Source organism: Nyctibius grandis, chromosome 19, assembly GCF_013368605.1.
Source record: "Nyctibius grandis isolate bNycGra1 chromosome 19, bNycGra1.pri, whole genome shotgun sequence".
Taxonomy (NCBI): Eukaryota; Metazoa; Chordata; class Aves; order Nyctibiiformes; family Nyctibiidae; genus Nyctibius; species Nyctibius grandis.
This window is the reverse complement of record NC_090676.1, coordinates 36,829-53,671: the sequence shown is the minus strand read 5'-3', so window position 1 is coordinate 53,671 and position 16,843 is coordinate 36,829. Positions and strand designations below refer to the sequence as shown.

General features: G+C 39.8%; 1 protein-coding gene across 1 annotated transcript; it reads right to left on the bottom strand.

The window, feature by feature from the left end:
- Nucleotides 1-3,183: 3,183 nt before the first annotated feature.
- On the bottom strand, nt 3,184-16,434 carry LOC137672248 (protein-glutamine gamma-glutamyltransferase E-like). The gene is made up of 13 exons (XM_068416352.1): nt 16,357-16,434; nt 14,307-14,474; nt 13,760-14,002; nt 13,081-13,199; nt 12,445-12,573; nt 10,773-10,950; nt 10,473-10,608; nt 9,466-9,569; nt 8,746-8,991; nt 7,519-7,824; nt 5,593-5,750; nt 5,248-5,381; nt 3,184-3,331 (listed from the first exon to the last, which is right to left on the bottom strand). Exons 1-13 carry the CDS (start codon nt 16,364-16,366, stop codon nt 3,184-3,186), a joined length of 2,079 nt encoding a protein of 692 aa, XP_068272453.1. The 5' UTR covers nt 16,367-16,434.
- Nucleotides 16,435-16,843: the final 409 nt, after the last annotated feature.

The following is a 16,843-nucleotide window of genomic DNA, read 5'->3' as shown; positions in this document are numbered from 1 at the left end:
GGTGTGCCATGAATAAGTTATCTTTAAGGATGAGGAAATGGGGAGTGTGGTGGGACGTAAAAGCCCTATGAAGGAAAAAGGAGCATTTCCTGATTACTTAACTTCCAGACTGGTTAATGTCACTTCTGGTTTTGTTCAACAGCTGTGAGTTGGCTTTAGAGGGGTTTTTTGGGTCTCAAATTATCTCCAACACCCCCTGACTTACATGAAATTATAAACTCTTACCAGAAACAAATGTCTGTTTACCTGTTATGTTAGCTAGCTCCATACTACTATTTCAGCAAAAGTTTTATTTCAAAAAGAACGCCCAAACTATTAACCATGAGTAGTTTTTATCACTGCAAACTCTAAGCCTGTCTGTCTTCACAGCTGTGAATATATTTCTTTTTATTTTTGTATCCTTGCTTAGAAGTGTACAGGTAATAAAGTGACATTGTTGTGGGGATGAATATTTATACATTTAAGATTCTGCAGCTCCACTGATCATGTTTTAGCACTCAGTAAAGACTTCAAAAATAAACTAGTCTGAATTTTAGGTTACAAAGAAAAAAAAAAACTGAAAAAGAAGCAGACAGTAAGCTCCAACAGCTGTTTCTAAGGTTGATTTTACCAGAAAATTGTCGTCTTGCACCTTTTTGAGAAACTTTGTTTTGATACTATGAAGGCTAAGAGAGTACTTATGACATTCATGCTAGCCCTATCCTGAAAGAAAAACACTAAAACTTTTCACACTTGGCAGCAGTATATCTGGTATGGTGTATCTCCACTTACGTTATAATTCAGAGGTCCTTCCTCCTCTTGGAAGTTTCTGGGATGTTCAGGCTGTCAAAACTTGTTCCAGGAATCGCCTCAAATGGATTTGATTGCTGTTCAGAGCTACTGCAGTTGGTCTTTTTCTCTTTTCCTTAATTCATATTCCTTGGAAACCATAAGAGCCACAAGCCTCTGATGTTACCCGATCTTCACACAGAGCCCTAGTGACAAACCGCATCGACCAGTTCTTAAGTTCAGGCATTCAGTACTTATAATGATTGCTTCAGACGTTACACATTGCTCCCACTGGAGTATGACTATTTCCTTTCTTCTTCCTTGCTACTCACATAAGTAATTAAATCTCAGAACACTTTTTCTGTCTTGGCTGCAACCACCTCCTTTACCTCCGCATAACACGCCCACAGCGGTGTTCACCGCGCCACCAGAACCTCTCTCTCAGACTGGCCTACATCCCAAACTGCAGCCTGCCAGTCCACACCTTCACCACAGCAAAGCATCAGCAACTGCTTTTGTAATCCCTTTGGAATGCAGCGGTCATGGTTCCTGAGTGACTAATGACTTAACATTGTCGAAGGTGTTTTTCCTAGCTCAATTCCACCCACCGGTCATCCAAAGTGGTTGAAAATATTTTGTTCCTCCTTTTTCCTTGTTTTAGAGCCTTGAAATTGCAGTGCAGTTTGCCAATTTTCAGAGAAAAACATACTCTTTTATTTCATTCATCTCCTTAATAATTTTGTCTCTTGTTCAAGTATTGCACTATCATATCCTCAGGGTAACCATATTGCACCTTACACTTGTATTGTTGCTACTTTTTACTAGAAAGAGATCAGTATAATTTCCACAAAAAACATTGCAGAATCCCTTCTGTGAGTCTGTATCCAAGTAGGCACACATTTAATTAGCCACATTAACTTCATGTGCATGTGAAGTGTTGCAGGGGAAGGGTGTTGCCTTCCTTTTAATTCCCCTAGAGGTCCAATTTACAAGCTTCTTTCATTTCTGCTGGTGCAACCCACTTGAGTTTAGCATAGTCTGGTTGTTTTCATGCATATAAGAGATGTAAAAAGAAGTCATTAAGTGTATATCCACATTGTAAATCCAAGGCTATGCTTGAGCTTGAACTACTGTTTGGTCTACATGATGAGAGCTCTTGGCTCTGATGAGCCTTGAGGAGCATCAGGAGAAAAAGAGAGGGTACCATTGTGGGCTACTTGTACAGCCTTTCTGTAGCTCATGTCATTGTATGTCCAGTATGGTCTCATACTGACATCATGTGACTGGCAGTGGAAAACTAGCTGCTGCAAGTGCCCTCCTAAAGCAATTTTTCAGGCTTGGGCTGCTCTTGTAACAGTGAGGAGTCCCTATGGCAAGTCACAAGTACCCTGAGCTGTGTGGTGGAAGTGGGGGCACAGCACTGGCTCCAGGAACTTGTTAAGATTTTACTGGCTTCCTGGCCCAGCAGTCCAAAGTGCAATAGAGCAGTAGCTTCACTTTCCATTCACTTCATCTACACAGATCATTTTCAGTCAGAGATTGACTTACTGTTTTACAGTTATTGACCATAAACCAAGTTGCTCACTGGGCTACACTTAGTTCACCTGTTCCTAGAACCCAGCTTTTGGGCCGTACCTATCCGCCCATAAAGGGCTGAAGTAAGCTTTACTAAACTTGAGCTCTGAAAGATGACTTCCTGACACACAATGTATCGTGAAGAATTCTTAACTCAAGTTAGAATACCCTTGGACTTAAGATTACCCTTCCTTTGATCCCCAAAGAAGACTTTTGGCAAGTGCAAAATACCAGCATGCAAAAATGTCTTGTATGTTGAACTGGGCAACTATCTCAACGTGTTTGTCAAATGGCTATCAAATTGGACACCACCCGAATTCCTTTTGAACATTTCCTATGCCTCATTTGGTCACTGTGATTTACCAAGAAAAGGAAAAATGTCAGGACAGGCTTTGTAGCAAAAAAGAGAAAGCTAAATTACATAAATTGTGCAACTCACGCTGGCTACTTTCTAGTATCAGGGTAGCAGTAAGGAGAAACACTGCTTTGAAAGTCCACTGTATAAGGCTTTGAATGTGTAAAAATGAGTTTATGGATGTGTGTGTAGAGACATCTGGAGCCAGAAATAATGATTTCCAAAGAAAACCAGACAAAAGTCAAACAGTCTCCGAATAGAAGGTAAGATGCTTTTTTTGATAACATGGACACTCACAACAGTAAATGAAGAATCAACTATTTCTCAGTTTATTTAAAATTACAATGTAAAATTTTAATGATATGATGTTGGTAACCCATTATCACAGGAAGTGAGGATTTTGTTTTGCTAATTTTCTCATTGTTTTCTTATACAAGATTTCTTATGACATTTTTTTCAATTTATACACACACAATATCTTCATGTTAGTCAACCACATTTACCATCTTAAAGGTCTTTATATCTGCAAATTTATCACAGGAGAAATTAACAAGTAGATGTTTGGGACCCGTCTCAAAAGGGATGAGTTTAAACTTTGTACTGGATTTCTCGCTGGCTTTCAGTGGTGGTACACTAAAAATAGGAAACAAAGGGAAAAATATAAGCTGAAAACAGGCTTATGCATCATGCTTGAGTGTCTTCACTAACAGTCTCTGGTCTTAAGTAAGAATTCCTGTCAGTTCAGTGTAGGATGACCATGAAAAGACCATACAGGACTTGGCTATCTGATATGTATTTAAATACCCAAACCCATGCATTAAGGTCTCTCACAAATACATTATGCAGTGACCCAGATAATCACACAAAGTGGGACGTACTAGTATCATATGAGATAAAGCTTCATGCAGAACTGAGTCTGTAAAACACATCATTGAATCATTAAAAAAGAATAATCTGAGACCATGAAGAGTGTTCATACAAACTCCTGAATTAGAATAGATAATAGCACCAAGAAAATCTCAGTGTTTACACACCAGGAATTTCTGAACAGAAGTTAAAACATTTTAAACCAGTATATTTTGTAATTCTTGGAAGCTGATGTTTGTGGTTTTCCCAAACAGCCTTACCCTCTCATGTTGTCTTGTCTTGCCTGAGGATAAAGTTGTATGTGATAGACAACATGAGGTTGCTAAATTCCCTCAGGAGAGCTTATAAATTATGGGATAGACCATTCCTAGTTGCTCAAGTGCAAATGCAATGTTAAGTTGCTGCATATGTTTGTTTGTGTGTGTATTCAGTTAAAGAGCACACTCCAAATCCTAGGTATTTTTTAGAAATAACTGCATTTGCTAGCGTACGTCAAAAATTGTGTGCAAGTTTGTATATGTACAAAGTAGGGACAGTCTGAAAATTTAACCTTTCTGTTGTGAAATACTGAAGGAAAAAGAGCAGGACAAGATACAAAATCATCAAAGCATAAAAAGAGGAACCTGGGATCTATAGTAAAAGGAACCTGTTTTATTCCAGTCTTCTCATTCACCATTTCAACACCATCTAATAGTTTCTTGACTCTGTTTGTTAATCTCCTAACGTAATTATTTTGTAGAGTTATGAAAGCAGAACTTTGAAAATCAGTGTGCCTGTAGTTCCTGTTTTGGAAAAACTTTTTTTTTTAATTAAAAAAATCAACCCAAACCAAACTTTTATTGTAATATTCACCATTTTTCCTATTTTCTTCCTGCCTGCCTCATGGATTTCAGCCGTGTTCATGTTCCAGGCCTTAGTAAAGTAAATTCAGTCATCTAAGGAGTAGCTGCTGGTCACGGTTTAGCCTGTTCTTTAAAAGCTATCCTCGTTGGTCAATTATTTATTGTGTCTGGACTAGCTATACATGGAGCATACTTGGGGTTGTACTTTTCAGAGGTACCACCCATTGAGATCACAACCTGTGTCTAAACAATCTATGTTCATTTTTGTTCCCAAAGCTGGGACAGTGGTGCATCTGCTTTTTACATGTATGTCCGTCTGTCTGATGTAAACACAAATTGTTTAGAAGGCTGAACACTCAGATTGGCACCTGCAGTCCATTTAATAAAGTGGGAAAAAACCCCAACTGGTTAATATATGCTATAATTTGGGTATAGTATGGATGGAAACAATCATATATCCTATTGTTGACTCTATGATCAGAACAAGAAGGTTCAACCCGTCTGGCCTATATCAGCATAGAGAGCCTCAGCAAAATTTACTGCGTGGGTAAGCACGTATTTTTGCTGGAACTTTGAGGTCCTGCTAGATAGGCAGGAAAAGTTCTGTCCAATTATGACAGCAGTTATTTGACCTCCCAAACTATGGAGCCAAAGCCTAGCTTAGACGAAGAGCTGGTTCAAAGCTGTGTGCTTCGTTACAAGATGTTACACTGACTGGCCTCCCAAGTTACAGCAAGAAGAAAATGCTATCTCATCCCACCGTTCGGTTCCAAGTCATCCATACCTACATTCTTGCTTATGTATCTTTAATAGTGGGAAGGAGGCATTTCTGATACTTACTCTATCTCAAGGATTCCTCTGAGCAGGTCATTGCCTTCTACTTGCAGCACACAGTCCATCACTTCCATATCAATAGGATTGGTAAATGTCACTTCCACATCCACTTCTTTATTCACTTTTGCTTCACCAAGTACCTGTGCAAAGAAAATGCTTGAAAGGCCAGGTTCTCAGGATTCTTTTCTATCTGAGCCTTCTCAATCATCAGAAGAGGAGATATTATGAGATACTGTGATGGACCATGGCAGAATGTGAGCAGAACATCTCTTCCAGGGAGGAAAGTACTTATAAGAGCTCATTTTCCCCTTTCTCTGCCACTGCAGTTAGAGGAAAGGGACAGCAATTTACCTGTATGTCGATGGCAGGATTGTCCAGGGTGATGTCTCTTTGCACTAGCACTTGAATCCCACCTTCTACGTGACATAAAGCTGTTACCTGGATCGTGTTGTCTGTAGTTAACTGCTGTTGATATCCATTATATGGTATCTTAATGGGAAACTGTTTCTCTGGAAGGGAAAAAAAAAAACAAACCACAAAAAGGAATTGATACACACTTTTATAAGACCACTGAGTTTCATCTCTAATATTAGTATTTACCTTTTATGTTGTGTCTGGGACTAGGAAGGCCCTCAGCCATTACTGCCAAACTTAATTCATGCAAATCTATCAATTTGCTATATAGAGAGAGTGATTTCTTCAATGTTATCCCTCCTCCATTCCCTACTACCGTATTGCCTGGCTTGTTTTCCTCCCAATTGCTCTGAAAGATAAGACAGTGGGAATTTAAGGAGTTTGCTGGGGCCACTCCATTTGTTATGGGACATGCTCTGACAGGCTTTATCAGTCCTGTTTGCTCATGATAGGAGACGAGGTGAATGATGTCTTTACATTTATTTTATCTTTCCTAGCCCTATCTGCTTTTTATTATCATGTATTTTTACAGTCATTTCCATGCTGTAATTCAAGTCAAGGAATACTGGATGGGAAGGGATGTCTTCTATCTCCGAATCCAGCCAATTCCACTTTTTTGGCCATTTGTACAATAAACATCAAATTTAGAAGAACTGTAGAGTAGCTGTGCTGCATGCAAACACTGTGAACCACAAAGTACTTTCCAGCAGTATACAGCAGATGAAAAACATGAGAAAAGATGACTAGTCACCAGTGCAAAGTCCCACCAAAGTAAGCAAGAAAATGGGGGCAATGTAAATTTCCTAGATTCATCTAGTAGCAACAGATTTGTTAGCTACAAATCCTAGCAAGCAGAGCATACCTCCAGAAGAGGGCAAAAATCTCTTTAAATGGTACCTGCCATCAGATCTGGGGAAAAACCTCTCTGCTGATTGTAAATTCAGCCACTGGTTTAACACAGCCTGTGTGAGCACAAGACACTACAAGGTGCCTGCATGACTGTAATGCCATTAAGGCATATAACGTCTTTACCGAGGGTCCAGTTCCTAATGCTTTAGAGGAAGCTGATAGATCCCAACTCCGGAAGTCAAATTCTGTATTAAAGAAATGAAATATTATTTCTGCTTCTCCCTAGTGACTCAAAGCCCAAGATTAATACAATATAGTATCAGTTGTGAATCAATGATCTTTCAGTTCACTTTAGGGATGCTGATATATCTATTATCCCAAGCTAGTAATGGTAACTTAATTTCATCTTTCCAACAACACTCTCATTTAGGTAGAGAATTTCTTCTGTAAGGTTATCAAACTTCATCTGAAAAAAAAATTTTTTTAAATCTGAGGTCCTTTACTCCTCAACAATTCTTTGATACAAACTTTATTTTCCGTGGAGCTTAGCAGGTATTTCAGCTATTTCTTTTCCTCACACTTTAATTCCATTCTAATGTGCTAATGGATCAGGTTTCCTGTTTCTGCTGTGGGTGACATCCTTTTACCTTTCAGCAAGGCACCTTGTAATTGACCAGAACACATTTAGTTGGAGTTGATTTCTATGCTTTTATGTTGTCCTTATCTTTTTTTATGCAAATTCAGTTAAATGAAACTTCATGATTACTCACCATCTTCTTTTCAATCCTGAGGTACATTTTCCAAAATGTGAATAGTGCTTAAGGAAATGATGGTGTGAAACATGCCTTTTTAATATGTTTGAGTGCAATATAATTTTTTTCAGCCTTTTCTGCATAGAAATTTAAGATTACAGTTTGTTAGAGCTTTTTCCCATTAGAAGCTGACCAGCTTCTAATGCCTGTTTACTGATAAAACAATTATACAATTATGATTAAAAGTTATTTGAAAAATTACCTTCCTTAGGAGACAGAGTGATGGATATGGAGTCCCTCCAGATCTCATGAACTGGTCTTCTAGTGTACACAGTGCTCCAAGCAGTCATATTTACATGAACAGTCTTAGCATCAGACTGTAAGTTTGCAAGAACCAGAATTAGATTGAGATCTTTGCCAACTTCTAAAGGGCCAGCCACCTTGAACCTCCCTGAGATGTCAGGCTTTTGATCGATTTCCTGTGGTGTTGGTGCTGTAGGATCAAATTTATCCTCAAGTCCCAGCTTCCTACGGGCTTTTTTAAATGTATCTCTTTCTTTTTTAGAGCCTGTCAGAGAGAACCATGAAAATTATCCTCAGCCGTTAACATGCATCTCTTACTTTACATGACTGCTATAGACAAGCCAGCAGAATGCACTGTCTGTGCTTACAGATGAACAGACCCTCTGTTTTCCACAGCCACACCTAATTTTCTGGATCTGCAGTCAGTAATGTCACTGCCCCTCTAAAAGTATTTTTTTGTAATGCAAAACCTTAAGTCCAAAGCTTCTCACTCTTCTCACTTTTATCCCTTTTTATGGTTGTAATATTTAGAAATGTAAATCAACGCTTTTAGCAGGGCAGCTATGAAAGAAGTTAACTCCATCCCAGCCAGAGTGAGTACACAATGGACACTAGTTATTTGGGCCCTGCTTTATCATGCTTTTCACCCTTCTGATACGTATTTCCAATAGTGGTGTTCGTTCTTTGCACTTGCAAATTCAGGTCATGATTATAATATTTTTCTGCACTGTCAAACCCAAAGGTCTGACAAGTTTACACGCTGTTTGGCCCTTTGAAAGAGTTGCTTTTCCTGGGCCTGAGTGCTGATTTAGCTTAGGTTTCTGTAACAGGTCTTTCATCCTGCTGTCAGATAGCTGGGCTGTAGGCTAATTCTCACAAAGCAGAGGCAGTCAGTACGCATTAGCAATAGGCAGGCGGAACGAACAGTGAATGCTTTACTCGGAGATATTTGGACTTGCCTTATTTAGGTCCCACAAAGCAGCTCCATATCAGAAGGGGCAAGGCAGTATTTTTGACTCTTTACCTTCTCTTCCCTTTTCTGTTGGAACTGAATAAACCGAGTATAAATTTTACTCCTACCTTATGGATGCCCAAAATTGCCCACTAAGAGACTCCTAGCCTAAAGTTTGTATACTCTTAGGAATGAACCAGCTATGTAACCAGGAGAAACAGTGGTTTTGTTTACCTTCTTCATATTTATAATCATTGGTGACATCTACACGATCATCTCTACCAACTGCCTTTGTGCTGATGAATTGGCCAATTACGGTAGACTCAGAGAACATTAATGTTTTCTTTCCAGTTGTGGTGTCATAATTCCAGTACATACAGTCTGCATTCACTTCTGCAAATACGAACGGGCAGTCGTAGTCCAGATCTACATCTCCTTCTTTGATGGCGTTCCGTGAGGCAGGACCACACTGATAAATTCCTATGGTATCAAGAAAAAATAACGTAGACCTAATCAACTCTTTGACAGTAAACATATTACTAGACAGATATTTATCAGTGACTCCTGAATTGCCCAGTGCTGTTGTCCCATTCTAGCCCTTTCATCCACATAGACCTTCATACCAGGCCAGTCATCAATGTGTCTTGTGTTTATCCTGAAGGTACCCTTGATTTATTTTATATTATCCCTTGATTTTCAATAGCTCTAGATACCTACATTGGAAATATAGGAATTGCTGTGAAAGACTGCTCCTAGAAGTCTAGTTTGTTTCTTGGCATCCACAGATGATCTGAGGCTTTTCTAATGCGATAGATCGAGTATTCTCTTCTGCCACTCTCTTTCTGAGCAGGATGAGAAATTACTTTTCCAACGGTTTTACATTTTTTTTCTTCTTTCTGAAAGTGACTGACTTTATAATTTTTCAATATTATTCCTGAAATAAAATCTGTGTACCTCCACTTTCTTCCTGGGGAGTTGCATCCAGAATTTGCCATCCACTGTATGAGGGGCCCAAGTCACTGCGGGAAAACCAGCTTTCATTCCAGACATGGAAATTCCTATGTGCAAGAATGAACAAAGTAAGCTACTAGTATGTGTTTCTAAATTCCTGTTCACATCCATTAATTAGCCATCTTAGTTAAATGTATTAAATGCTTTAATTTGCATAGGTTCTTATCTGAGACTGACCTCTTCCACTCTGATCCTGACTATATCAACTAGATAGGAGCTGAAAATTGCGTTGTGGAACAGATATAAATGTTCAAGGGCAGAAAGCAAATTTGTAAAATTATACAAAATGTCTTGAGTCTGTTTTTCTCCAAAAGTTCTGAGCACATGCCCTTCCTTAGTTTTAGCTGTTTTCCTTATAGCACAATGCTACAGTTATACTTATCGCTTATAGTTAGAATGGGTCCAGAACAAGCAGGGGAGTAAACAAGGCAAAAAGGGAGGGACTGCACCTGTTCTTTGCTGAATGCAAGCTTGTTTGAATTGCATTTGATGCTTAATAGTGGCAATAGTTAAATTATTTTCACTGCAAATGATGTCACTGCAAAAAAAAACGTCGGGAAGCTGGTTCTGTTGAACTTTTACAGTTTAACGTGAACTGGTTTTGAAGAATAGTTCCAAACTAAGTCAAGTCCCACTGTTCCCTATTTCCAGTGTCATATCACAAATTTTCAGTCATCTGTGGCATCATAAGTGTAACTTTGCCTGCCCTGGCTTCAATTAGCTGTTGTAACTCGTATCACAATTCTCCGTTTAACTGAGAAAGAGTGAAAACACCAAGTTTTGTAGTATTATTTTGTAGTATTTTTTTATTGGTCCTGTGTGTGTGTGTAGTTGTTTTTAAGGCAGTTTTCAAGAAGGTAACAATGCATTTGTCATTAGAATCTATACTCTGCACCTGAAGACTCTGTAGGCATTGATAGGCCCTACTATTAAATATCATAGAGCCTCACCATATGCTGTCAGCTGCCCTGTCCAAATGATTTCCAGAAGCATCGTAAAACTCATCCACACGCAGATTTCCATCTGCATCGTGGGCAGAGCTGAAGTTTGTAATTGTACGAGTGGGAATCCCCAGACATCTAAGCACTAAAGAGCAAACAGAAAACCATAGTCAGAAAGCAGTATTTCTGGAATATAAAGTTTCATATAACATACTAATGTCTTGATAGACTTTCATGTAGGAAGGATTATTAGTGCTTATTTTAACAGAATCTGTGCGGTGTCAGTTATGTGCATGACATAAAACATACCTGTAGTCAATACCGCTGCAAAAACCCAACATTGTCCATATCTAACAGGTCTGAATCCTGATTTCTTCCAGTTTTGCAGGATCTCACCACTTCCAGTCCAGCTGCTTGGACTTTTCCCACCCTCATAATTTCCGCTCCAGTTTCCTAGTACCACCCCTTGGTCATCATTGGCGTTGACCTGTAAAAATATTCACTAAATTTATGATGAGATAAATTAAGAGTTTACAACAAGATGTAGCAGCAGTAGGGGAGTGGGCACGAGAAAAGCCTTGAATGACATTTTAGTGGACAAAAGTCACTGCCTCATGCAGCTGGCCTTCACGAAGAAGCCTTATCTTTTCAGGGAAATGAAATATGTGTCCTCTCAAGAAACGGAGAGCATTTAATCACTGTTTCTCCCACCCAAGTACAGCAGCACCAGGCCAGAAGGCAAACACCAGTTTTCAGTGAACCTTCCTGACATGAGGTGGTAACTTTACCACTGTATGATTGAGTGGCATCATCAAAGTGTATTATGCAGTTAAGCTTTCAGAATGTGCCTGCGTTGTGATGTAGTAAGCCCTTAGCAATTTACATTAAATTAGGAGAAGTAGCTGACACAACAAATGGGGCACAGGCACCTTGAAAATCTTGGGTCCTATGTCAGTAGAACCCTCATGAAATTCAGGAAGAAAAGGTATAGATTTCAGAACTTGGGGCAGAATAACCCAATGTGTTGGTACAGGCTGGGAAGCAGCTGGCTGAGTGGCAGCCCATCTGAAAGGGACCTGGGAGTTACAGCAAAAGCCAGGTTGAATCTGAGCCAACAGTGCTCTCTCATCATAAAGGGAAAGCCCACACTAGGCTACACAGGGAAAAGTGTGACCAGGAGATTGAGGGAAGCTCTTAACCCCCTTGACTTATCCCTAGCAAGGCTGTGCCAGGAATCCTGTCTCCAGTTTCGCGTCCCTCAGCTCAAGAGCATGTTGAGACACTGAAGAGGGCCCAGGAGGGAGGGCCACCAAGATCGTCAGGGGCTCTGGGAGCAGACTTCTACAAGGAGAAGTTGGGAACACTGGGCTAGTTCAGTCTGGTTAAGAAGGGTATAAGGGGAATGTAATAGCAGCTTACAACTACTTGAATGGAACACACTAAGTTGCCAGAGTCCAGCTTTTCTCTGTTCTGGCAGGTTATATAACAAGAGGCAACAGCAGAAAGTTGTAGCTTGGGAAAATCATATTTGACATAAAAGAAAAATTCCTCACTAAGAGGGTAGTGCAGCTCTGGACTGGTCACTCGGAGAGGCCATGAAACCTCCATCCTTGGAGATTTTCAAGGCAGCCTGACAAATCTGTGGCTGAGCTGACCTAGTACCACTGTAGTTCCACTTCAAATGGGAGGCTGGACTAAAGACCTCCAAGGGACCAGTCCCTCAACATACCACCCCGTGTCTTATACTTTAGGTTTGACTACTGGATATCAAAGTGATAAGTATCAGAAGTACCACAGATGAGATAGATAGATAAATCTAGCAGGCTTACATCAGATGATCACCTAGGTGTTCCTCTGGCCCACATTTCTGGTGCATACAAACACTGACCTAAAATTTTCTGAGAAGTGTCTTCATATTTACTTCCACTAACTACTTTAAAAGAACAGTTAGTAGTGTGGACTTTTTGAATGTGTTCCTTACCATTGCACTGAGAACGCGGCCCAGATATTTGGGGTCATTTCGGTGAGACACATCTGTGGCAGGATCCTTACGGTAGTTTAAGCTTCGATCCAGCATAGAAAGGCAAATATTGAGAATATCTCCTTGAAACTATATTATAGAAATAAGTTAGTGTTTTGGAAACACAGATTACTCTACTAAAAATCAGGATAAGTAGAGCCATATAGGTGTTTAATTTTTTTTTAAATCACCGAATGCAGTGCAGCAGCTCAGCCAGGAATTACCATATAAAAATGCAGCCTCAACAAACTGTGAAGATTAGATCTCAAAGAGCTTTTCAAAACTTGCAATTTGTGGACTTAAGGCCAGAACTTTGCCTCTCGGCATTGCTACAGTACTTTACTACCCAGCAGACACTTAAGATTTCTTCTCGCTGCACCTTCAGGTTCTAGGTCATATCACTGACTAGTCAATTACAAATCCTCATATTAATGAGTATAACAGGGCTTGGCATGAGTTCTGATTTCAATACCAGACTCCTGCTCTTCAGAGGTGTATGACTGCAATGAACTGGAAGAAGCAAACAAGCCCTGGTCGCCCAGTTCATGTGAAAACCAGAGCACAGAACGCTGTCTGGTGTTTCAGTGCTGCATTTACCTGGCCAAAGTTCCATCCAAAGCTGTTGATATGATTTTTATTGCCTGCAAAAATGATGCCAAATTCTTCTAGCACGTACTCCTCACACTCAGCCTTGTTAGGCATGAACACATCATCACCTGAAAAGCCAAAACAGAGGTATGTACAACCACAGCAGGCTCAATAAAACCTCAGGAGCCTTGGTCTCCATCAATAAGAATGCTTGCAGATATCCACCCTTTGCTGTTCTTGCTGTAATAAACAGATCGTGAAACTCAGGATTTCCTATAATTAGAGAAAGGAGTGGGGAGGTGTCTGAAGACAGAGGTATGACACTGTCACAGCTGGGAGAAGATGGCAGCTGGTTGGTACGACTCTCTTGGTTCTACAGAGACCAGACACACTCTTCTAAACTTGTGCAGAAGTAGGGAAGCTCTGGCAAAAGCATAATTTAATCTTCTTAAGCAGAGCTTAATCTTTTAGGGCAAGGAGCTCTCCAGTAAGTACATGATACAGAGCTGATTTTATGTACTAGAAGGTCCTAAGAAACTGTTAAACCCTTTTCTTTTCTCACTGATACATTATGTGGTGAATGTTCAGCCCCTGTATTAAAGAAGTATAGATCACATGGAGAAGCTGCAAATATTAATGAAGCTACAAGCAACTTAGTTCCTTCAGGGGAAATTTGACATGTTCATACCTGAAGACCAAGGGTTAAAGAGCAAAACAAAAGTGCCAAGGCTTGCTGGAGAGGAGCTGCCACTTGAAGTACTTTGAACACTCAGCTTGTAACGTCCGATGACGGCATTAGGTGGGCTGGAAATGGAGATGCTCACAGAGTTGGAACTGGTAGACTGTAGAACTGCACTCCAGCTCTCCTTGCTCACTGTGCTGGAGATACCAAATGTGGCCTGGGTCTTAGCCAGCTTTGAGGGTTTTGGACCTTTTAAGGAAAATAAACAACATTTTTCCCCAGCTTGCTGAAATAGAGATTTAGTCGTCAACAAACTCAGCAGGACTGTAACCCTCCCCTCAGATGAATTTCTGCCATATGTTGGAAACTGAAGGAAGCTATCACTGCTAGCTGAGATGGGAGTAATACAACAAACAGCTCAGACAGTTCCATGGCTATGTGAACCAGCACGTTGGCTCCAAGGTATTATCTTGCTGCCCTATAGTGCATATCAGGCCAAAGGAATGTCATGAGGCAGCATTACTCTTTCTGTAAAAGAAGCTGGGAGCCATACCTGTTTCTGCAATGAATGTTAAGTTTTGCTCAGGCTGTTCTATTCCATTGAAGGTGACAATGAAGGCCTGTCCTCTCCTCACAGTCAACTCTTTGCTAGAAAATTTACTTGTGTGGTGATCTCTTCCATTTTCTTTCAGGTGCCAGTTGGTACTTGGCTGCATTGCAGCTATGAAAAAGCGAGAATAGCAAGAAAACTTGAGGGTACATCCAAGGAGGAAGGAGCACAGACACACTTTATAAGGAGGAAGAAGCACAGACACACTCTCAAGAATTACATGTTATTTTCTACAGGTAACTAGTACCCATGTGAGGTTTCCACCAAAAATAGAAATCATTTATTTGTGAACATTTTTTTTTTGAGAGAGATTCCACCTTGCATAGACTGTTAGAGATTATCTGCATAATTAAATATAGAAGGAGTAGTATATCCGGTATTAAAGAAAAATCAGAAAGGCATTTAAGAGGAGAGCACCCTGAGAGAATTGAATACTTGTGAGTTACCTGAATAAAGAATCTGTCTGAACTCAGCTAATTCTTTCAAGGTGTCATCCATTCCAAGACATGGTGTTACACTAACAGAGGCACAGCCTTGCTGCCTCTGAATAAGAAATAAAGGAACCTGATTGAGCTGAGAAACACTTCTGCATTTTAAACCATGATGTGTGATCTCTAGCCCCATTTACCTGTCATGTACCTCTGATATAACTGACAGCTGCTATCTGTTGGAAGCACTTAACAAGAGTATGTTGATGGACACTGGGCTGTCACTTGGCAGTAGGAGAGATGGCAGAATTGGAGAGAGAACATTACTAAAATAACATATGTGAAACAATATGTTGCAGAAAGGTCTTGCATGTAAACTATGGCTTCAATCAGAGGCCAAAGAATAAGCATCTGAGATTGGTTTGGCTGTGACATCATCAGAGCCTATGGAGGGTTTTCTAGTAGACAGTAGCTTGATGGTTTAAATGAAGTGCAGAATAAAAAGATTTTTTTTTTTTTCCTAAGGGCATTGTATGCTTTTAAAAAATATTTTTATTATTCTCCATCCCCGCAAAGAGGGAGAATAGAAAGAATAAGAGTGTGGTCCTTAGTAGTGGAACACAGCTACCCTGTGCCATTATTGAGTAAAAAAATCATTATCCCATGTTCAATCAGATTTATTAGTGTAAAGGCTTTTTTACACCATGATCTTAAGTTGATCAAGTTTAGGCAAGCCTTGAAATAACTACATTAGTAGTCTTAGCAATGTAGTCACAGTTCGAATGGGAGGAACACCTTTTTTTTTACAGTATCAAGGCAAGCAGCACATACTTTGATTTTTCAGGAATGTACCTACTTTAAAAAAAAATCATCTTCAGAAACTTAGCAATGAAGCACATCTATTGTAGAATAAGCTGAGTGGTGGGGGAGGTTTGTCTTTAGAAAGGCAGGAGTTATCTGGCAAGATTGGAAATGCAACATGAGGACCATTTATAATAATTATTCGACTGGTCAATTTGCATATGCATAAATATTAGCATGTAAGCAAAAAAAACCCCACTGCAACAAACAAACCACCAAAAAAAAATCCGCTACATTTTTGTATCTTCTCTGCCTTAACTTCAGGTTTCAACCGTCTCTGCTCATTGTAGCCTCCCTCAGCCTTTGCAATGATACCTTCTTTAAGCTCGTGCTTTGCTGCTTTTGCCTATGTCAGATTTGTCAGTCTCTCATTTGCGCTTGTCTGACAACTTCAAATAGCTGCAGACTTTCCCTTCCTTCTTATTTGCAAAATGCGACATTTTTACATCAGATAATATACCTGTTCTCCCAAACCTCATTCTGACACGCTTGCTTTTCCCATGCGCACAATAAGTGAAAAAATGCAATTCCTGTGAAAATCCTTCTCCTAACTCTTGATGGAAGAATTTTCTCTTTTTTTTCTTGGATCAAAACTCCTTAGAGAAGTAGTGATCTTTCAGTGTCCATTACAGAACTGAATATGAGGTATGGATGTAAGAAAACAACAAACAGAGCACCACAGAAGGGGCTTCCCCCTTGCTCACCTTGGCCCATATCTGATCAATACGTCCTGTGTAAGCAGCTTCTGGGGCTTTCCTCTGAATGTCCTCCTCTACTGCTGTTGACTCAAGGAATGGCTGGTGCCTTTCACTTCTTTAAAAGTCTATGTGTAAAGTTGCCTGTTTGCAATATTTCCTGTGGGGGTGGAGCTTGAATAGCATTCTTTGCTCCCCAGCCTTTATCTCTCCAACGGGGTTTGAGGATTCAATCTTCATTCATTTTTCACTCTCTCAGTCCCCACATCCTCATCTCATTTCCTTGCAACTTAACATTTGAAGCTTGGACAATATTTATCCCTAGCAGTCTGGCCACTTGTTAAGAGTTTTTTGTATTTAAATCTATAAGAATTTCAACATTTGGCTGCTTTTCTTTCTGTTATAATGATAAAATTATAGGAATAGCATAACTCCTTCTTACACCACATTGTTTTTAATTTGGAATACTTCATAAGCAATATTTACAGTGACTTTT